Here is a 21,744-nt window from a genome sequence, read left to right on the forward strand (position 1 = left end):
GCAAATGAGAGCATTGCCTGCTTTTATGCCATGAGTATGTAAAAGATGTGTGACTTTCCAATAGATTTTTCATTATAAAAAAAAGGTAATGAAAATTAAAAAAAACATACCAGTGATGCAGTGTAATGCAGGTGTCAGGGGACATGAGGTCAGCAGAAATAGGCCTTTCTCATAGGGAGCACTTTGCTTACCAATGAGTAATTTTGCTTTTACGACACGTGAAAATGTCTGAAACAGACCATTATCAAAGGCACGTCACTGGCCCATCTAAATGGAAAGCACTCAAACGTCTGCTTTGAGTAAGGTATATTGCCGTCTATTATCTTGCACTATGGTAGTCAGTCTCAGACAAAAAGGCTCCTAACACGATGACATAAGAAAGAGCGAGATATTATATGTATATATATATTGCAATTGCTGAAACTATGTGATATATTGCATGAATTGACCTGAAAGGTTTTCGTACACCTCATATGGTACACCTATTAAGAACCTCTACACTTTTCAGTGGTGGAGAACTGATCCACTTTATTTGATTGGTCTGAACTCTTGTAATAGCCTACTAAGAGACATTGTGCGATACAAACATTGCATTTCAACATCATAGGATACACGGGTTTTCAAGTCTCAATTTCAAAAAGACAAACAAAAAAGAAAGTCACCACTGTGTTTGATAGAGAGCTGAAAAGATGCTCCAATTCTTTTTCGGCTTCATGTCGGATTTCTTTAAGATTCAAGTTTGTAAACTTTTTTTGTCATTGCCTTTGTAAACACATAGCATCCTGTGAAAACAGGACAACAAAAATGTTGAAAATGACAGAAAATTAAAATCTGAACATGTGCTATAACAAAAATTAAAAAGGAAAAAGATGAAAAAAAGATCAAGTTTAAAGCAGAATGGGTTTGTTAACTGAGAAAAAAAACATACTTGCAAAGGAATATTACTGCCATTTATGAAGTTGACCTATAATAATTAATATTCAAAGCTGTATGCCTTTTGATTGACAATGAAAGCAGAGCTCAAGTGGTCACGGTTAAGAATCACCATGACAGCAAACTCCTAAACATGTAACGGTACCATACACTTAAAACTCTAACTATGATGCAAGTGTCAACGCTACAAAATCATGTACCAGCTACAAGAAAAGATGGGAAGTCAAAACATCCAGATTTCTGTGAGTGGTGGGAAAAAGTTAACGCACATCTTAGTATACTCCTGTGCTGGAGGTTGAATAAGTTACACAGCAGGTAGTATGCTTTTTTTTGTCACAAGCTACAAAGCAAAAAAAGTGCAACAATGGTGCAGACCATTCTTTATGTTTGGTTAGTTTTGTCTTTTTGTGTAATGAAAAGACAATTTACAGAGTTCAGATTTTTGTCAGGACAGTATCAAAGAAAAAAAGAAAAAAAAGAAAGAAGAGGGACTACAGAAACAAATACAAACATCAAACACCAACGTATATCTCTGAGAAAATTAGTTAAAGCTGCCTTCTTTCTCAAGTCACAAGGCATGGCAAAACCTGACATACTATTTGTGTTTACCATGACAACATTGCAGAGCAGATCATTCTGGACAGGTTGGAAACTGCAGAGAGAGACAGCTACATGTGACACACCATGGACAGCTCTATTGCAAAAAAAATAAAAAAATTGGCTCACTTTCATTATTCAGACAGGGTCCAGGAGTAGGCATAAGGATATATTTTTCGGCAAAATTAAGCTTATATCAGACATTTCACCTTTCTGCTGTGACACCAGTGTTCTCAACTTGTTTTTGAAGACATGTCTCCGTCTAGTCTCCGTTCGTCTGTGTTTTTTATCCTTAAATGTCCACAATGTTCAGGCTCTGGTGGTGCTCGGTGGCACGGTCTCTCTGCGCCACTCATGGTCACGGTCAAAGCAGACGTCCGGTCTCTCATGGTAGAAATATTAGAGTGGGTGTCGGATCGTGTGGTGTGGGGGTGGACCGGGAGAGCCCAACTGTGATGACTAAAGATTACACCCCAAACCTTCCCATTTAAAGTGGATCAATTTAAAAGCAACTTTAAAATAAGAAAGAATCAAGTTAAGAAAAACACTGCAAAAGGTTACTCTATTTACATACAATGGTTTTCTTAAAGACAGGGTATATCTTTACAGAAATCAAAACATTTCAGAAATAGTCTCTTATGCGTTTTCTTTTTACATTTTAAGCTCTTCTTCTTTACTATAGCTCGTGTCATCCCCTCAGTCGCGTTTTGTTTATTTCACCGACAGGCTGGGTTAGTGCTTCCAGACCAAAGCCAGTCTTGCTCTGGAGAGCCCTGCCTGTCAGAGGCTGTTGCTTGCACTCTCAGCTAACAGCCAGTGGGCGCCATAGCACCAAAAATAAAAAGGACACCGTCCCGTCTACTTGTCACACTCGCCAGTGAGCGAGGATAGTTCTGGGAGAGGTGGCGGGTGGGATGAAAAGACGAGCCCTGGCGTAGGCCTCTCTTCTGGTTTTTGGGGCTGTAGTGAGGAAGGGCTCAGTCGTCGCTGTCAGACAGGGTCTCGTATTGCTCTGACAGCAGAGACTGCCACACGCGCTGCTGAGCCACCGGGGCTCCAGCTGGAGGCGGCTGCTGCTGCTGCTGTTGTTGTTGCTGCTGCTGTTGTTGTTGCTGTTGTTGTTGCTGCTGTTGTTGTTGCTGCTGTTGTTGTTGCTGCTGCTGGCTCTGTATGGAAGGGGAAGCTATGGACGTAGGTGGCGTGCTGCTCAGTATGCGCATGGTCAACGGGTTGTAAGGGAACTGCATGGATCCTGGGAAAAGGAGGAGAACATTTTAGAGGAATTAGATGAGTTAGCTCCAGATTGACTTTTCCTGGAGACCGTTCTTGTCGGCACTGACAGCAGAGGCAGGACAGCTCACCTGTGGACGAAGGTCGGTCGTCCCAGCCCCATTGGGGTTGGGCTTGGGCCTGTCTGTGATAATCTCCCTCCGAGTGGACGGAGGACACAGAAGACGGACGCTCCCCTCCAGCGTAGGCTTGGCCAAGGTTAGGGGACTTGGATTTCCGGCTGTTGGCTTTGCTGTGCTTCTGCTTCCCTGCAGAGTCAAACAGGCAGAATGTGGAAATGAGTAAAGTGTTAAACTTTAGATCCCGTCTGACCATGTGTCATTCTGGTCGTGTGAATTGTGCATACCCATACTGGGTGACGGGTTGGCATCCTGACGGGCCTCACTGCCGGGGGTGTTGTTCATGGCACCTCCCTGGTGCTCCTCCGGTCTCTCCTCCAAGTTGCCCATCAAGGCTTTGCGAATGATGTCCTCCAGGCCCAGGTTATTGGCCGGGTCACTAAATGAGTGATTCCTGGGGTTGAGGCCGCCTATAAACCACAACACAATAAATAAAATATACAATGAGAAAGGAGACATACACTAGACTGAAGTGTTAAGTCTCTGAGCGAGTTTAACTGCTACTTACTTGAGCTGGTAACAGCAGGCAAGTTGAAAATCTCCGTGCCTGGTTGTGCGTTTCCTGCAAGACAATTATTTTTGCCATTGAAAAAAAACAACTCAATGTCTGCCATGAAATGGAGTTTAACTTGATACAGTAAGTCCCATGTTATCACATGCTTAATGAGCTTGAAAACTGAGAAGGAATGAGTTAATTACACACAAATGTCTTGCATGCACACACATCAGCAGAGTTTGATCCATTGTCTGATGCGTGCATGTTAGTTTGAAAGGAGGAGGATAAGAGAAGGCCCACTTACCAAGATCAGAATCACCGACACCAGAGTTGGAGTTCAACTTACGAAAGATCTCCTGCTTCTTTGATTGCACCATGGCCGAGGTGTTCTCCAGCTTGGTGAAGAAGGCAGGCAGATAGCTGACACTCCCTGGGGACCGCGAGTCATTCCTTGAACCAGACAAAGGGTCAAAAGTCAAATAGCAAAGGGGTAACTGGGGCAACAAGCCCTTGGCACAAGGCCCCCCTCAACCCCACTGGGATTTCTAACCACTGCTGACAGGGGGACGTTCTGCCTGCTGGCGTCCACACAAGAAATTGATTTACAGGCTCATTTATCAAATGTCAGGGCTCAAATAGCAAACTAACTTTAGCATTGTGGAGATCAAGTATAGAAAAATTGGTTATTTAATATTCACAACATTAGTACAGCTGACTAGACATTTATATTATAATTCATTCAGTCTACATTTTATTGTTATGAATGACTTTCTTAATTAACCTTTGAATTGTCTCAGTTACTATGCTACTACTATGTTAGTATCAATATCAAAACGAATTCTGAATCAGTTTTAAGCTACAGTATTAAGAGATGTACTGGCTTGTTGGGCAGACAGCATCAAACTATCAATGTGAATTCTATGAATATCTTGTAAACAAGCGGAGTAAACGGGTTTGAGTTTAATTCAAACCAGATTTCATTTTAGTTTAGAGGGTATGATTACATTTTTGTTTCATAGACAAAAACAAGTAAAGAGGTCAAAATGAAACCCCAAATCATGGTTTATATGTTACACGTAATTTGCAACTTCTTTCATCATTTCAACTTCTTTCATCATTTCAAGTGTTAGTTGTAAAAGAGAAACGTTATTATGACAACTCCGAAATCCCGTACCTGATCTCGGGGTTGTCAGCCTCTCGCCTCTGGGCCGGTGGCCCGATCGCCTCCTGTTTGTCCATGCTTTGGTAGCTCTGTGGTGGAGAGATGGGTTCATAGTTCTCCATCTGTCTGCCGCCTCGCTCTGGAGATTTACCCGGCCTAGACGGGGAGCAGAGAGAGACAAATTGTTGACAGATGACGGCTAATAAATTAGATTCGCTCTGACTATGTCAGGGTCAACCGGCTGGTCCAAGTACCTGGATCTAGACTTATCAGGGGCATTCTCTGGGGAAACTCTGCTGGAGGGTCTCTGGTGGTGTGAGGCCTGGACCTGATTCTCAGGACTGTAGCGGCTGGGCATCTTGGCTCTCCCTGAAGAGGAAACATGTGGCCCCGCGCTCTGGAATGTGGCCGAAGATGAGGAGGAGACGGGAGGAGGGTCCTGATTCCGGGCGAAGTCCTGTGTTATAATATGCTGCAGGACAGGGGGTGACCACAAAAACACGTTAGTTCTGTATGATGGGTCGATAAACACGGTAAATCTAGCCTGTGCTGCATTACTTTTATTTAGATTTCCCAGTGTTTCTTACCGAAATGTGGTCTGCCAAGGTCATGACCCGATGAGTCTTGTTAACCTGGGAGTAGCTCTCAGCCTGGGAGGACGGGGGCGGCTGGGAACTGGGCTGTGGTTGCTCCCCTGATGGCCGGTATCGACTCATGTCGTAGCCCCGCATGCCAGCTGGTGGAGGTTGACAAGGGACAGAGCGTAGTTGTTTGGAGTCAGGGTGAGGTGTAGAGAGACAGGGACAAGCTAATACACTGTATGCCAAAAACAAATGGTCCACATTTGTTTGCAGGAGACAGGAATAACTTAAAGAGGAGTCTCGTGACGAGACTGGTGCAGAGGAATAGTGTCTCACATGCCAAGGTCAGTGGGGTATAAGGTATCACAGTCACAGTAATTTACTCCATTTGCCAAGCAGCTAAATTTAGCCTTCAAAGCCGAATCCGTTATATGTCCACTTTGACCTGAAGCACAAAATCTTTGACACAATCTTTGAATGAATTGAAACATTTTCACTATACTACTTACTCGAAAATATCATATGCTCAAACGGAGTTGGTATGTTCATACTTGCTGCCTGTTGTTGCCCTTCCTCTGGTTTGTCCTGTTGGGGCTGAACTGGGGAACTAGCAGGGCTTATCACCTCAATGGTTCCTCCACCGGTGTTGTCGTATCGATTGGATGACACTGCAGGACAAGTACGGACCAAGAGTTACTATTAATGCTCAGCAAAGGAAAATGTTCTTTTCATGTTCTTCTTTCAGAAAAAGAGGATTTAACTCCTATGTGTGCCACTCAGCTGTGTTGCAGTGCACGTATGAGCTGTTTTAATCATATCAGCTACGCCCTAACCCACATGTATAACACATGTAACACACTCACAGCTGCTAGAGGAGTCAGAACTCTGAGAGCCTCGCTCTCGTGAGTCTTTGTCCGAGGCTATCTGCCGTGTGATGATGACGTCGATGAAGTTAGCGGCTGTGATAGTCGTCTTTCCTCGAGTCCGAAGCTCCTCCTCGATGCGGGACTTTGATGTTTGCTGGCCCTTGTCCTTAACTCCAGGGCCATCAGAGTAAACTGGATGGGGCTTACCCCCTGGCAGAGACATAGCGCCATATGGGGACTGCATGGACCGCCTCTCTGCCTCCTGCTGCTGTTGCTGATGTTGCTGATGTTGCTGCTGTTGCTGATGTTGCTGATGTTGCTGCTGCTGCTGATGTTGCTGCTGCTGCTGCTGCTGCTGCTGATGTTGCTGCTGCTGCTGCTGCTGCTGTTCGGAGAGGCTGGCTCCTCGCCGGATGGCAGACAACGAAGACATTTCGTCATCCCGTTCGTGTTTGCTCTCCTTCACCTTGGCCACATCCATCTGCGGGGCCGAGGCAGCGGCATCCACCAGAGCAGCCAGAGCATCAGCTGCAGTACTGTAGCGAGAGCTACTCTGTGCTGCTGCTGCTGCTGCTGAATGGGGCCTGAAGAGGAAATAAAAGAGATTATATAAAGTATTATCCAGCTCACACCAGACAGTGCTGCAGTGGGGACAAAAATAGACAATAACACAACACTTTTCACTTTTAAGCCATTGATGCCTGTGTTTTATGTTTTACTAAATTTTTAAATGTCTTGTTTTAAATTAGAACGTCCTGTCTTAATGTTTTTTTATACATGTTTTTACCTGTTACTGCTGTATGACTGATGAGTCGCCAATTTAAAATTTCGTTTTTTACAATGACAATAAACTTGCAGCTTGAAACATGCATATACTGTAACTTGAGCACAAACCCTCAGACGTATACAAAGAGTACACGTGAGCCCATCTAAACTTACATGAGAGCGGTGATGACACTCTTGCCCTGGAAGATGCTAGGCCGCTGCTGAACCACTACCTCCTGCGTCCTGAGCGAGGGAGAAAGGGAGTGCAGATAACCTTGACTTCCTGGCCGTCCTGGCTGCTCTGGTCCACCTGATGCACACACACACACAATCATGAAACATTGAAACGGTGGTATTCAAAATAAAGTACCCCAGAGCAGTTACTGTTGAACAATCATGGCGGTATTAAGCTACTCAGACCGAAATCGTCCATATTCCGCGACCTCTCAAAAAAGGTAATGACTTCAATTTGAGATTTTCACAACTTCTAAAAAGCAACAAAACAACTCACCTCCGCGGATGTATTCATTGGCTCTCTCCCGCTCTCGTTCTCGTTCTCGCATTTCCCGCTCCCGTTCCCTGTCACGTTCCCTCTCCCGGTGCTCCCTTTCCCTTTCTCTCTCCTTCTCCTGCTGCTGCTCGCGGTCACGCTGCTCCCGCTCCCTCTCTGCACTGGCAGCAGCTGCAGCAGCAAGGTGGGCTTGGTGGCCTGCGGACAACAATGACATACACACACACAGATTTAAACACACGTTAACTCACAGGGACTCAGCAGGATGGATCAGGCTTCCTTTAGAAATCTGAACCAAAAGGCCTCGCGAACAAGTTCACAATCACGGTCTCAGGAATATTACCGTCATTACAAATAAACCGGGCATGTGCCGCTGAAAATGATCTATTGGGGAGCACAATTTATGTAGGTAAAAAAGAAAAATCTAGTCAGATAGTTTTATGAAAAAACCCTCCCAGTGTGATTGCATTAAGGTTCTACTTGATCCTCCACTGGACAAGCAGAACTGACCTTTGACACCTCAGGCCAGTGCAGGGCTGCACCCGTACAGCGGTGTGAGGGAACACGGCGATTGTGGCAGGGTAGATAAGGGAACACGTGTGGGGATGGGAAAGGGAGGGGTCCTCACCTGGCGATATGGAGGCTGGGTTGAAAGCCCTAGGAGGGAAAGGGGGCTGAGCTCCAGGGAGGTAGGCCATGCGTTCCAAAGTGGGATTACCTGTTCCCCCAGGGTGAGGCAACAGGATAGTTGGAGGCATCTGGGCTAGATCAATAATCCCTTTTACAGACAGAAGCAAAGGGCCAACGGTGAACAACAGGAACCGATCCATCAATTTCTGAATGTATGAACACCGTATACATTTAGCTGTAACCCATCACTTTCATCTGATCAGTAAGCAACAGGGCTGCAAATGGTGTGGAATAGTGGTCAACTTGGAAGAGGCAACCAATCAGCAAATGGAGATTTGGATGACCGTACCCAATTGATAAATTAAGCATTGCAGCCCCAATACTAAGAGCAAATCAGCTAAATTTGACCAGGTCATTTGCTTCTGGGCGTCTGGAAAAGGTAGCCACTACTTCACAAGCACACAGTCTGCCTACTACAGCCCCTCCCTCCCACGGCATCTCCAACTGCCTGCTGTGGTAGGTGAGAGCGGGTCAGCTGGTGCGGGTCCGTACCTCGAGCCCCGGCTGAGTAAGGGATAGCGACGGGCTGTTCCCGTGGTGACAACCCTCGGGCCATGTCAGGTCGAATGACTTGCATCTGCTGGGAAGTGATATAATCATTGAGGATCGTCTGCCGCGTGTTCTCCATGGTGTACAGCTGGTAGGTGTTGTGGTAGCCGGTTGGAGACGGCTGCCTGGGGAACATGAACGCTGTAGCAGACGGCGGGAGAGAAAAAAAACATAACAAAACATATGAACAGAAGGCTCACAGATACCGATCGCCACTGCTGACGTCAATGGCTGAAAAAGATCCTGGCAATGTGGTGCCTATGAATTAGAGGTCCTGAGCTGCCTTTGTCCGGTTACACAGAAACAAGGCTATTATTGCTCCGTTATGGTGGAAAGGATAGAAACCTTACCAGGATCCAGCCCTCGGTGGAGGGTCATGGCCATGGCAGGGTCGAGGTGTGGAGGCAGGTGGGGTCTGTACACTTCCCCAGGGCCGACGGGCCGGTGGTGGGGGTCAAAGGGGCTGTGAGAGGCGACAGGGTGAGGGTCACCACCCAGCACTGGGGACTTGGCTGGGACATTGTCCCTCTGTGTCGGGGTAATGGCGCTCTTTCTTTCATGACCGGCAGATTTCACAGAACTCATAACACCTTTGTAGAAGAGAGACACACACAAGGCTCATCAAATGAGGTAATGCTTGGTTAAACAACAACTTAATATCATCCCCTGCAAATATATCCGTGCCAGAAAGAAAACAAATCTGTAATAAATGTTTCCCCAACTTTTCTGAATATGCTTATTCTAGCAAATAAGAGGACCTGGTTTCGCAAGATAAATGCCACAATACATTTTGTCTAGCGCTATAATTGTTGTATTTATGTGTATAAATGTCTGAGAACCTGAAGTTCCATACTTTGTGAACACAAGGACCTAACATACCCTCTGGTCCACGTCCCAACATGGGTGATCCTCTGGACACGGGGTTGGTGCTGTAGTTGACGGGGGTCCTGCGAGCGTTGGCGTCCTCATACATGCTTGGGCTAAGTTGGGATTTGTTAGCCTCCTGGTGTGTGGAGCGCAGGACAGAGCCGGTGGAGTTGACCACGGTGTGGCGCACCGCCTTGTTTTCCTCGTATTTGGCACGTTCCATGGCCTCGAGCTGGGGCATGCTGTGGGGGAGCTTAGAGGGACTGGTGATTAGGGACTTGACGTTGTGCTTGATAGTAGACTGGTTGAGAGGGTGAATCTGGGAAATGAAAGCAACAACAGGTCAGTCATCAATTCATCACCAATATCATATACTACATCCAGTATGTATATTTATTGATTTAGCATATTCATCCAAAGGTTTGAGGTAAAATACAGCCTCAATATCAAACCCCTTAATCAGGTAATTTGTTCACTGAACAGATCTAAAGAATGGCAGAAGTAAATGCTGGTCTAAAGTCAGATTGTCTCACCTGAGACATGGAGCCCTCCATAACCCTCCTGTCCGACAGGTCAGGGGTCTTGCAGATGTCCTGGCCCAGCTGTTCTTGTCTGGGGATTTCGTGAATGGAGCGTCCCATCTCTTTGATAGTATTGACTCCCTCATAGGGCTTGCCCTTGCCAATGCCCCCTTCGAAGGAGCGGATCGGTGGGCTCTCTCGCTTTATCTGTTTTCCATATTTCATGGCATCTTCATAAGTCTCTGCGGCGGTTCTCGGTGTTCCTGGAGAGATTTTGAAAAGGTATTAGAGCCTTTTATCATCATTCGATGCTACTTGTAACCGTGATTGCTTGATGGGACTTTGGCTAGCTTTGCAATGAGCTACCTTGCATGATAGATCCTGTGATCAATGGTCTTTCCTTTGGATCTCCATGTGGAACTTCTCTGGGCAAAGCTCTGCTGATCAACCCTGAGAAACAAACAAGCACAAATCACTCTCCTGATCCAGAACAAACAAACCAAGACACATTGTGTACACACACACGAGCAGTACGTACCCTCAAACGGAGCTCCTTCCCTGCCAGGGTGTCCTCTGCCCATGGGTCCCTCCATCATGTCGTAAGTGCGCTTCAGCTCATGGGCGGTTCTGGGGCTGCGGGTGTTTTCCCTGGGGTTCTTTATAGCTTTTGAATAAAAAAAAATACATGATGAATTGTGTGTGCTTGGATGAGAAATATAAATATAATTGTTGTCTTATCAATCATCAAAGCACTTACCATCATACGAGAGTATGTGACCACTCTTGCCTTCATAGATGACATGACCTTTAGAAAGCTGCTCTCCCCTCGCCTTGTCTGGGTTGCTCAGGTCCTCTGTGGCCAACTTTGTGATCGTGCCCTTCAAGAGGTCAGCAGCCATGCTGGACTGGGGCAGAGCCGGTGTGCCCTATTTTGGAGAGAAGAGCAAAGATATAATGCAACATCAACTGCAGAATCACATGCACTTAAATATTGGACCACTGAAAACTGTCACTTATCTATTTCATCCATTTATTACCTGAGTGATTGATCCTCTCATTGTCAGCCCCTCGCCCATCTTTGCTGGGTTGCCTCTGCCGTCCTGTATGGATGGAACTGCACCTCCTGGAGAGTTAACAGAAGGAAAAAGAAGAGTTTAAGTAATTTTAAAAGAGGTTACACAGACGTAATTGCACCTATGGCCCACTAAAGAAAGCTCTTGCATTTGCAGTATTACAAACTGAGTGTCTGTGGCGACATCCCTGGGAAAGTGACGCATTTTCCATCAACCAGCAGTGGTTGGTCTGAGTGTGTAGAGTTAACACAACAGACTTGCTCTTAATCAATGTGTCCTGTTTTTACAGTCTCTGCTAGCGTTGCAAGTAATCATTTACTATGATTAACAAACAAAGAAAAGGGCGATGACTGCAGACGATTAAACTTCAAAAATATGTGCAAAATACGTTTTTGTAGGTTAATAGCTTGATAACAATGGCTACAGCTTTAAGGAACAGGAACAGATGCAGTTCAGGCTCAATGACAGTAAAACCCTGGTTTCCAATGTTCATTTGAATCTCATATTTAAATATTATTCTTCCTCTATTTATGCGTGGATGGATGAATTTTCATAACTTTTTAGTCATCACAACAACTGCCAAATGGCATGCAGGAGCTTTTAAGTGTGCCATGAGTGATCCGTGTTCTGAAAAAAGCCATTATTCAATAAAAGCTTTCCTTCACAAAATGTTATGATGCAGAGAGATAAAACCTTACGGCCTTCAAAATATAGTAATCCCTCAGAGGTGTCGTTAAACTAGGCCGGGTTGAGACTAAATGTCTAAAGCCTACTCCTAATAATGTGACAGTGCGTCCTACCAGGCTTGTTAGGATCCTGCTGCCGAGGCAGACCCAGAGAGATGGAGCCCACTGTGCTCTTACTGCCCTCTGGCCCATAGACGCCGTGGGACGGCAGGTATGTGCCAGGAGTTCCCTGGAAAAGCAGGAACAAAGATCACAATCAGGTCAATGAGTTCATGAAAACAAAAAGTAGTGCCAAGTGAAGTTGATATTCTTTTATATGTTACTGTTGTTTACAACACTTATAAGATAACAGCTAATAAACTAAAAGTTTTACTGACTAATAGATATTTTCCTATGGCCTAGTTACTCGGGATACATCTGTGCTGACGGTTACTTAGAGATCACACTGTAAGCACTACGATGACACGGGAAGATTGTTCCAGTTATGTAGAGCGGAGGTACCAAAATAAACTCATGGAACAATGTTCAACATGTTGGTCACTGAAAAGAAAACAGGACAGAGCATACATTTTCACTGTTCCTTGATTTCTGATTAATGTCATTTTGTTTCATAAAAGAATAATTATTCCACCTAGCAAGTAAAAAAAATGGATGACAAATGTATTAGTAATAATAATTATTAAACTTGTTATGTATTCAAAGTTTCTCTGCCAATTTTCTTTGAGCGTTTGAAAGCACAGCAAGTGTATTGCAAATGTCTGTCTTTTTAATTCCTTGGTTTGTAAGCAGAGCTTGTGCTAATGTTGAGGCATCTCAACAACAACATGTGGCTATTATGGTTCTGGTCACACGCTGCTCCACTACTCCATCCTTACAATGTTACAGCAATGTTAACATTGGAGGGTAGAACTTGACACATAGAAAAGTGCTTAGAGCGTCATGGTGTCTGTAGTGAAAAACATCTCATCGTAAAATGTTCATTCTAAGCACGTATGAATTTAACGATTAAAAAAGGTGCCCGGTGGAGCTTTCTTGAAAACAAATAAAAAGTATTTCTAGCATTGTTTATATTCATGTTAACATGGCTTCAGGAACATGTATCGCATCCCCCTCTGCCACACGTGCGTCCTCGTGTGTGTGCGTGGAAAAAAAAACTAAATGGAGACCCACTCAATAAAATTACATTTAAAAAATGCTCCATAGCACTACTAGAGGTAAAAAAAAAAAGTAAAAATAAAAACTCCACAAAGAACCTTTTGTGGAGTTTTGTCCTCGCTGTGGTGTGAATGCCAGCGGTGTGGGTACTAAGCGGAGGATTGCCGTGTCCAACAGTACACCACATCCCCTTGGTGTCTTACCTGCGAAATGGAGCCCCCCTGGATGAAGGAGGGCTTGTCCGTGGGCTTGGAGGTTGGAATGAGTGGAGGAGGAGAGGGAATGTTGGGAGGTCGACTGGGTCTGCTGAACGTCACGCGGACTCCATCTGGCATACTCTGGACCATCTGGTTGGCGGCAGGGTGGAGGACTGTTGGGAATATGGAAAAAATATCTGAGATGAATGCTTATTAGCCAACATTTGAGGATTGGAGAACTACCTCAACAGCAAAGTATTACAAACGTTTTGCACACAAACACGACTAATATCTGCTCACACACTAATCAAGATCGGCCCACTAAATGTTCTGCCTGCCAGACACCACAACTTCAACCAACCCAACATAAGGGTCCCATTAAGCTTCATTTCCCATCAAAGACACCATGATAAAATATTCAGCTTAATTCTGAGCGACTCCAGTGAGTGACGAAGTCAGCACTGAAGAACTCGGCCCGTGTCTGCTGTCTGTTTTACCGTCTCCTGGGAAAGCCGAGTAGACGAAATGGATAATAACACACAAACATAAAAATCCTCAAAAATAAAAAATGCAAATGGTTTTGTGAGAGCTTCTCCAGCGGGAATGGACTTCATCATCCTGCTGGCCAATGTTCCCTCTAATTTTTTTTCAGCACTGCGCAATTTTTTTTTTTGTGAGCGCACATTTCAGCATTGTGAGCAATTCGCAACCACGCGACCTGCCGAAAATGACCACAAGCCTGCGTTAGCCATAGGGGATTCAAAGAGATGACAGCAAATGCATCAATATGTATACAAGGTTGATATTAATTCAATATCCTTTATAATGGCTGGACTTTGGGAACATTTTAATGATGGTGTTTTACCAGTCAGTTTAGTTGAACTTAAAGGATCTTTGTTGAACTTCAATAACGGGAGGTTATGACTGGTTCACTGGTTATGACTGACAATGTGTTTAGTCATTTCTCAGCAGGTACAACATTTAAGTGGAACTTCATTGAAAGAAAAATGCTAATGCAGTGCTTAACAATAATTATAGGCCTATTAAATTGACATGGTGTCATTTTTCCTAAAGGTAGCCTATATAAACAATTTAATAACTTCATATTCTTCATATTTAAATATGTCTGAAAGTTTCATCCTACCTGTGTCAGTTTGGACTATTTAATCTAGCCACTCATGTTTGAACGTTAGGCAGACCTTTTTCTGGGGCGCCTGCTCTGCCTTTCTTTTCGCCATGGTAGCCTATAACTGCTGGAGCAGGGCCCGCCAAGAGGAGCCTAAACAGCGCCGGCCCGAGCTCATGTGGCAGACTGTGTGTCAAACATTAACATTCACGCTGCAGTTCCTCATTCAGGGCATGGGAAATGTTTACCCCAAATGGCAAACAAGAAAAGCTATTGCTGTCTAAATGTAATTTCCACATCAACTACAGATGTGGACATTTTCATTCCTCAAGCCGAATCAAACCTTAGCTGCTATCCACAAACCACAATTCTCTAAATATGGTAAATTATTGTGGATCTTTGAAGTAATGAGAAACTATTTTGCCAGCAAGATCATCGTCAAATGGGAGGGAGCTAGACATGTTAAAAAGAAGTGGAGAATGAAAATAGGAATTCAACTGTAAAAAAAAAAAAAATCATATTTGATGATACGGGTCTCATTACAGTTCATGGTGCAATAGTGCATTAAAAATAGAGTTTGCGTAATTCCTTTATACCGACCCCATGAGAGGACATAAGTGTTTATGACTTCAGAGCAGGTGAAAGGTTATTATTCATGATTAATTGCGACCTAATACGAAGGTGTGTTTTTGCTATGCATTTATGTTTCTCACATTAAGTAAAAGGGTTAGATGAAAAAACTCCATTTATGTTGTGTGTCATGTAAAGTGTCATCATATTCACAACAAATTGGGCTAATGACATGAGAAATGGAAAATGAGGAGATCGGGATTTATGGGGAATAAATGATTGGAGGTGATTGAGCCAATACAAACAAAGATGATACTTTCCCTCGTCTTCTTAGTCATGGCCATGTGAATGACACAGGGTTTGAAAAGTGAAACAAAACTGGTGCTGATGGCAAACATTGACAGGTGTTCTGAACATTCATAGGCAGGGTGAGCGCCCGTTCAGGTTGTCAAATACTTTGTCACGCCCTCCCGAAACTAATGCGAAACCGACGTGAAACAATGAGAAAATCACCAACGCTTTTCCCTTACCTCATTCCCTCTACAGCTTGCTCAACCATCGCTGCTCTCTCGCTCTCTCTTTCTCGCTTGCTGGTTGAGCCAAGGAGGAATGGCCAACATTGAATGCCGACTAATATAACATATTCTACCTATCAAGCAACGGCATACAGATATAAAAACAGGCTGTGCTGTAACATATTGATATCAATATATTTTCAAAGGGAAATATAAGAGGGGCTCAAACTTAAAGTATACAGCAACCCAAACTACAGGACATCCTATTGCCAAAGGTCCAAAAAGTGCCTTCATTGTCAAATACAACAGACTCAATGGGAGTCAGGAAAGCCTAGTTTGAATCAGCAAGGGAAGCGAGGAAGCAAAGAAGGAAAGAAAAAGGAGGTGAACATGTGCTTTTACCTGGTGGCACACTGTAGCGGGAGGCATTGGGGGCGGTGGGGTCAGGCTGGGGAGAGGCCTTGCTCAGCTCCCTGGGGGAGAGTCTGTAGGGAGAGCCTGGCCGACCAGAGTGGACCTCCTGGTCCAGAGCCAGCTTCATGTCATAAGGCATGTAGGGTAAGGGCTTACCTGCAGTACACAGGCATAAGGACAAAGGGAAGACAGCCGCTATTAAAACAAGAACTCAATGCCGGTGAGCATCGAGCTGACCTAGAAGGGACGGCCCTGAACAACCAACACCGCCAACTGGACACACACACACCCGCTGAAACCTTTGTAATAAATAGCTTTGTGTCAAAGCTCAGCTGCTATTCTCTTCACAGCATCCTGACTAAAAGGTGCTAAAAGCTTTGCAAAAATAAGTGTAGTCTGCCAAGTGGCTTTACCACTCTCCCTTCTGAAGCTGACCTATGCCTGACTGCCCAGAGGCAGCAAGTACCTTATTCTGACACGCTCAAAACATTCAACTTCTAAGAAACACCAGACTTCCCTAATTCATCCAAAGGCATTTCAAGAGGGGCATCAATGAGGATTTCACCTCAGAGTTTGCATTAAATGTAAAACAACGTTTTTGTCTTGGCTCCGGCTAAACCACATTACGACAGTCCAGATCACCCTCAACCTTTTTTTTTTTTTTTTTAAACTGAACAAAAAAAACAAATGGGGCCTACAAAATGCATTAGCTAAAAATAGTCCACGGCTAGCGGCGACAAGAGGACAAGGCTGACGGAGCGATGAACAGGAAGCGGGAGCGATGAGGGCAGAATGAGGATAGTTTTTGTTCTCTTACCGTCTCTGTCTATTACGGTGGGGCTGCGGGTGTTGAAGGGCGCTCTGCGCTCCAGGTCTCCCTGATCCTGCCTCTGCTTCTCCTCTTGGTGCGCTGAGTCGTGCACCGCTTTGATCTGGTGTTGCAACATAGCAAAGCCACTGATGGGCACACCGCCGGGGCCAAACGGACCGGGCACCTAGATAAATAAAAAGGAGGGAAACGATGTTGTTGTTCCATTGTACAGAGATCACTAATGCATGCCCTGCCTCTGTGCCAGTCTGAATGGATGAACCTGAAGCTGTGACTAACCATAGATGGGATGTTAGCAGCCCGCTGCTGCATCTGCTGGATGTTGAGTTGGGGTTGCTTGGGCGAGGACACCAGCACAGAGCCTGGAGGGTTGAGCAATGTCGGCTTGTCCATGGAGAACATTCTGCAGAGGCACAAAGCATAATATATATATATAAATATACATGTCACACTCAAACCGTAAGCAGATCTTGTTCCTGTCAACCACTATTATGTACACAGAACATGAAGTCCACGAAAACACACCTCGGTCTTTCAGGCTCTGCTTCCACATCCTCGTCAGCACTGCAGGTGGCGCTGGAGTCATTATCTGAGTGGAGTTCCCTGTGCCTCTCCCCGTGATCTCCCTTTTCTCCTCTCTCCCTGATGTCAGGCTCCATCTTGATCTGAACCTCTCCGGTCTTCATGTCCACGTCCTGAGGTTCAGTTTTGGGATGCAACGAGCCTGCATAGGAAGCCATCCTGGCCTTTTCCTCCTGAGATCCAGTCTCACTCTCCGGGCTTTTCTCTTCCTTCACACAGAGTCCTCTGTATAAGGGCTCCAGGGCCTTTCCATTACTCGCCTGACCTTTGTCCTGGTCAGAGCAATGAGCATCTCCTGCAGCGCTGTCGGCCCTCTTGGAGTCGCCAGACTGAGAGGGGGAGGGAGCACTCTCTGTATCGGAGCTGTTGTCACCACCTGAGGAAGCATTAAAAGATTAATTAGCACAGGTCAAACAATGCATGGAATTGAAGACGTTAAAGCCAATTTGAATGACTTTTTCAGAAAAAAGGACAAACTAATTGAAATAATTCTGAAAATGTACTCAAATCTACCGACTGGGGAGATTTATCATGTAGAAAAAGCCTCACGTAGAAGACCAATTGTATCAGGATTGTAAAACAAATGACTAACTGATTAACCCAAGGGACCACAAAAAATGAAACAAAAAAGGGACAGACAGGCGCCATGTAATAATCCCCAAAATTATCACGTCACACATTCCTTCCTTTAGTCACGTTTTGTTTGGCACACACGTAATGTATCTAATCTATGACCACTTTGTTTATTTAATGATCTTGCTACATACCATTTAAGATTGCCCATGCTAAAGCCAAGGCCTCAAAGAAATAAGAAAACAGACTTTCAAAATACACGAATAATACATCTAATGGTCTGTTCTTTTACACTTGAGTTGAAGCATCTTAAATGCCAAGACAAAAGCAAGACCATGAGAAAACTGCAATTTTTAAGTGAACATTTTTTATCTGCCTGCTTCTGTTGGTTTGCATATTGTCTACCGCTGCAGTTGTTGCTATGGTGATGGCAGTCCCAAAAAAAAATTGCAGATGCATTTTATGTATCAAACCAAAATCAGCGAAAAAAGACAAACATTACAACGTTGGGAGGAACACTTGAACGGAGCCGTACGAATGCCTCCTCTGGCTCTGGTCTGATGCGAGAGCAACAGGCTGCTGATCACTAAGACCTCGAGAGCGCAGTTTGGGTTTCCATGGAACAAAGACAAAGTCATATAAACATGACAGAAAACCTTGTGACCTCCCGCTGTCGCCACTGCTATCATGCGGCTGTTTAAATTACATACAAGTCTGCTGAGCCTTAAAACAAAAAGAACTGTATTACTTTGCTGAATTTTTTTTATTTTAGTATTATTTTAACAGTATCTATTTCTATATGTTGCACGCTATCTTTTTCATAGGGGTCATCATCATGTAATGCCAGCAAAGATAAGGACCTCTGCAGAGCAGGGCGGCGGGTAGACAGCCAGGCTTGCTGGATCAAACAAGTGGACCGGTACTTTGTGTTCAAAGAGCAGCCTTTGTTGAGTCTTCAAAGCCAAGAATTGTTATGCAACAGGCGCCCATGTACTCAGAATTGGTTCATATCTTTTATCGCCACCTTTCCCCCTCTTGCTTCTTTTCATTTGATCCACTTTTTCCTCTCTCTCTCATTAAAACTACAGTCAGTAGAGAGCAAACCAAGTGCCATCAACCCAAATGAAATCCTTACATGACAATTCAGAGGGCATTTTGGATCAGGCGTCCCGGCTTTGCACTGTACTTATCGCAACTTTTTCTCTTCACACCCTCTTTCCTTAACCCTGTATCCTTCACCCAGGTTGCCTTCGGTCAAACGAGTAGAAAAGTCAGAAACGAATGTGTCTGGGCATGTTCGTGTCTGCGTGTTTGATGATGAACACATGCTTCCTGTCATCCATCTCTCTGACCTTCACTGTCATCTGCGTTGTCGTCATCATCGTCATCGTCAGGTGACGCCGAGGCCAGACCTTCACCTTGAGACCTATCAGCACGAGCCCGCCGTGTGTCCTGGGAAACAGAAAGAGTCGCATTTTGCATTCATGCGTTACGGTTACAACGGTTCAATGACCAACCACAACAGATCCAATATCAAGTGGCGTACCTGCTTATGCTGCTGGAGCAGGTTGTCCAGGTTGTGACGTCTCTTGTAGTTGAAATAGAAATTCTTGCACTGTGCCTCGCTTTTGGTGCCCACCATTTTGGCAATGGCTGTCCAGTTTCGCCCGTGCTCAACTAGCCCTGGAGCAGGACAAACACAGACAATTCAGCAGGAAAGACTCGCAGCCTTTAGACGCTTTAAATAATGCAAATGATTGAGAAGCAATCCCTTGTCAGGTGTCATAAGCTAATGCTCTATCACACTAATTATAGTAATAGTATTCACTGTGTTTAAATTGGATTCAACTGAAATGATTCAAAGGAACAGCAGAGTGGTGAAGCAAAGCCACCAAAGCTTGATTTCTTATATTTCCAAATGATGCTGTAATAGTGGCATTACTATGATTCAAGAAGATGATCTCAACGCATTCTCAACAGTCTCTCTTTTGAGTGGAAAGTTGCTGCCGTTGCCATCATTATTGAGGGCAAACCTTTGGTATTTCTGCAAAAATGACCCTCTACTCGGTTGCTATGGTTTGCTGTTGGTCTTGCCCTTCCCGATTAACACTGAGCCGTGCACACAATCAGCTTTGATGGTCTCGCTAAACTTTGAAACAACTCCACGACTGCAAGCTACAGTGAACTGGAAGACTGCCATTTACCTTTGACATTTGGGCTTCTCCTCTCTAAATCCTGTGACCCCTGTGACCTCCCCTCCCTCCCGGCTATACTGAGACGAGGGATACTGACAGCTTGACAAATCACCAGAGAACTAAAACACAAACCCCCATTACTGCTCCAGTTAAATGAGGGAATGGGGGCTTTGGGACCTTTCAGAGTGACTCATCTTCTTTAGAGTTACTTGTAGACAATGCAGCAATGTTAGACCGGAGGAGGCTTTAGCACATACCAAGCATAAATGATATCCATGCAGCCTCTTTTTGTTTTGACCACTATGGCATCTTCATCAAGCAGTCATACAAATATGCATTAAAGCAGGATCCTCTATCCATCTCCACAGTTAAAAAGTGCAACAAGATGTCTAATAGCATAGCTGAGCACAGCACACAACACATTAAACGAGAAATATTTCTCAAACGCCGTGGCACCCTTCACTTGGTTGCTCGAGCGTCCTAACAGTTACATTTGTTGCATGACAAATGACGGAATGTAGAGAAGCAGAGAAACAATCAAGTGAAATGATCAGACTTCCTCAGTGCTGCAGGCTGACAAGATGGCAATTTTTTTCCCATTTCTGGAGCAGCGCAAAATGTACCATGAATAACTAAAATATATTACCATAGCAACAATCTACCCGTTCATGCTGCGTCCCTGAAAAAAGTTCTCGAGAGAGCTAAGAAGAAGTTCTCGTCTGTATTTTTAATATGTTGGTTTGGTAGATACTTGAAAAATATAATTATTCTCAATGTAATAAGGAGTAACTTTTGTGGAGCTCATAACATTTAATTTTAGGTCGTAAGAGAGGAGTTACATAATGTCTTAACTGTAACTGTTGTATTATATGTGCTCTATTTTGTCCAAATAATGTGCTTGCAGCAAGCACCTACATCTGAAACCCTAATATCTCCCAACTTCCCTGAATACCAGTATTTGTCTGTAATATCTGAGCTCAATAGGACAAGATGATCTTTGATCACACAAGGGAAAGGAAAATGGACGTTGAATTATTAGATTTCTTCCTCTTTCCTCCATGAAAACTCAGAATTGACTGCTAGGCCCGAGATGCGTTAGCCTGCTGTTAACACAGAGGCTTACGCAGATCAACAGGTTACAACGTCTTAGAGGGGAACTGTGTTCAATGTGTTCGCACGACCAGCCATTCATGGCGGCATGGGATAAAAGTGATTTCTGGACGTGCTTTGTCATCCGACTAGAGGCGGTTGTGCAGGTCACACTAATCCACAGACATATCTAGCATGAATGTCTGAATGCCTGCGGAGATCACAGCAGCAATGTATTTTTGTTAACAGGGAGGCAAATCTCCAAGGGAGTCTTAATTAATCCACATTAATCCCTTTATTTACTCCCCCAGTCTATGTGTCTTGGAACTCAGGGAACCCTACGCATGAGCCTGTACCAACAAAGCTGAGCGAAAAGGGGGAGAGGGGGCATACTTGAATGGCATATGACCCGACTAATGACTGCAGCGGTGCAGACCGAGACCAGGCACGGTGTGCAACAAACATGTTGAAGAATTTATAAGACCGGAGCAACTTAAAAACATTGTAGCGCATTTGAGAAAGTTTTGAAATGTGAATAATAGATAGTGATCTTTGGAAGAAGCTGCAACTGTCGCGCTCTATTGCTTGATGGATGGCCTTAATAGATCACTTCTGAGAAGCCAGCGGAGCGGTGAAAAGAAGAGAAAAGAAAATAAATCCCTAAAACACTTCACAAGTCTGACAGTTTCCAGTAAAGAAGCAGCACGAGTTTCTATTTGATCATTCCTGTGTGCATGTAAGAAACAGGCAGGGCGAGGCAACATCTGATAATCAGAGAAGGAAAAGAGAAAGA

General features: G+C 44.5%; 1 protein-coding gene across 1 annotated transcript in view; it reads right to left on the reverse strand.

Annotated features, from left to right (window-relative positions):
- Positions 1-511: 511 nt before the first annotated feature.
- ncor1 (nuclear receptor corepressor 1) overlaps positions 512-21,744 on the reverse strand; it is a gene marked incomplete at its 5' end in the record, with an annotated part of 48,817 nt that continues 27,584 nt past the window's right edge. The window contains 29 exons of the mRNA XM_079237994.1: positions 512-2,782; positions 2,892-3,068; positions 3,167-3,349; positions 3,448-3,501; positions 3,740-3,885; positions 4,610-4,753; positions 4,852-5,069; positions 5,185-5,333; positions 5,730-5,846; positions 6,042-6,628; positions 6,984-7,119; positions 7,321-7,518; positions 7,949-8,098; positions 8,503-8,700; positions 8,910-9,149; positions 9,439-9,745; positions 9,960-10,210; positions 10,314-10,397; positions 10,486-10,611; positions 10,705-10,873; positions 10,985-11,070; positions 11,821-11,935; positions 13,065-13,231; positions 15,672-15,839; positions 16,501-16,678; positions 16,792-16,915; positions 17,038-17,470; positions 19,020-19,119; positions 19,214-19,350. Of these exons, the coding sequence (XP_079094120.1) occupies positions 2,508-2,782; positions 2,892-3,068; positions 3,167-3,349; positions 3,448-3,501; positions 3,740-3,885; positions 4,610-4,753; positions 4,852-5,069; positions 5,185-5,333; positions 5,730-5,846; positions 6,042-6,628; positions 6,984-7,119; positions 7,321-7,518; positions 7,949-8,098; positions 8,503-8,700; positions 8,910-9,149; positions 9,439-9,745; positions 9,960-10,210; positions 10,314-10,397; positions 10,486-10,611; positions 10,705-10,873; positions 10,985-11,070; positions 11,821-11,935; positions 13,065-13,231; positions 15,672-15,839; positions 16,501-16,678; positions 16,792-16,915; positions 17,038-17,470; positions 19,020-19,119; positions 19,214-19,350 (5,417 nt within the window). The 3' untranslated portion in view covers positions 512-2,507. The remainder of the gene's footprint in view (positions 2,783-2,891; positions 3,069-3,166; positions 3,350-3,447; positions 3,502-3,739; positions 3,886-4,609; positions 4,754-4,851; positions 5,070-5,184; positions 5,334-5,729; positions 5,847-6,041; positions 6,629-6,983; positions 7,120-7,320; positions 7,519-7,948; positions 8,099-8,502; positions 8,701-8,909; positions 9,150-9,438; positions 9,746-9,959; positions 10,211-10,313; positions 10,398-10,485; positions 10,612-10,704; positions 10,874-10,984; positions 11,071-11,820; positions 11,936-13,064; positions 13,232-15,671; positions 15,840-16,500; positions 16,679-16,791; positions 16,916-17,037; positions 17,471-19,019; positions 19,120-19,213; positions 19,351-21,744) is intronic.

Source organism: Taurulus bubalis, assembly GCF_910589615.1.
Source record: "Taurulus bubalis genome assembly, chromosome: 2".
Taxonomy (NCBI): Eukaryota; Metazoa; Chordata; class Actinopteri; order Perciformes; family Cottidae; genus Taurulus; species Taurulus bubalis.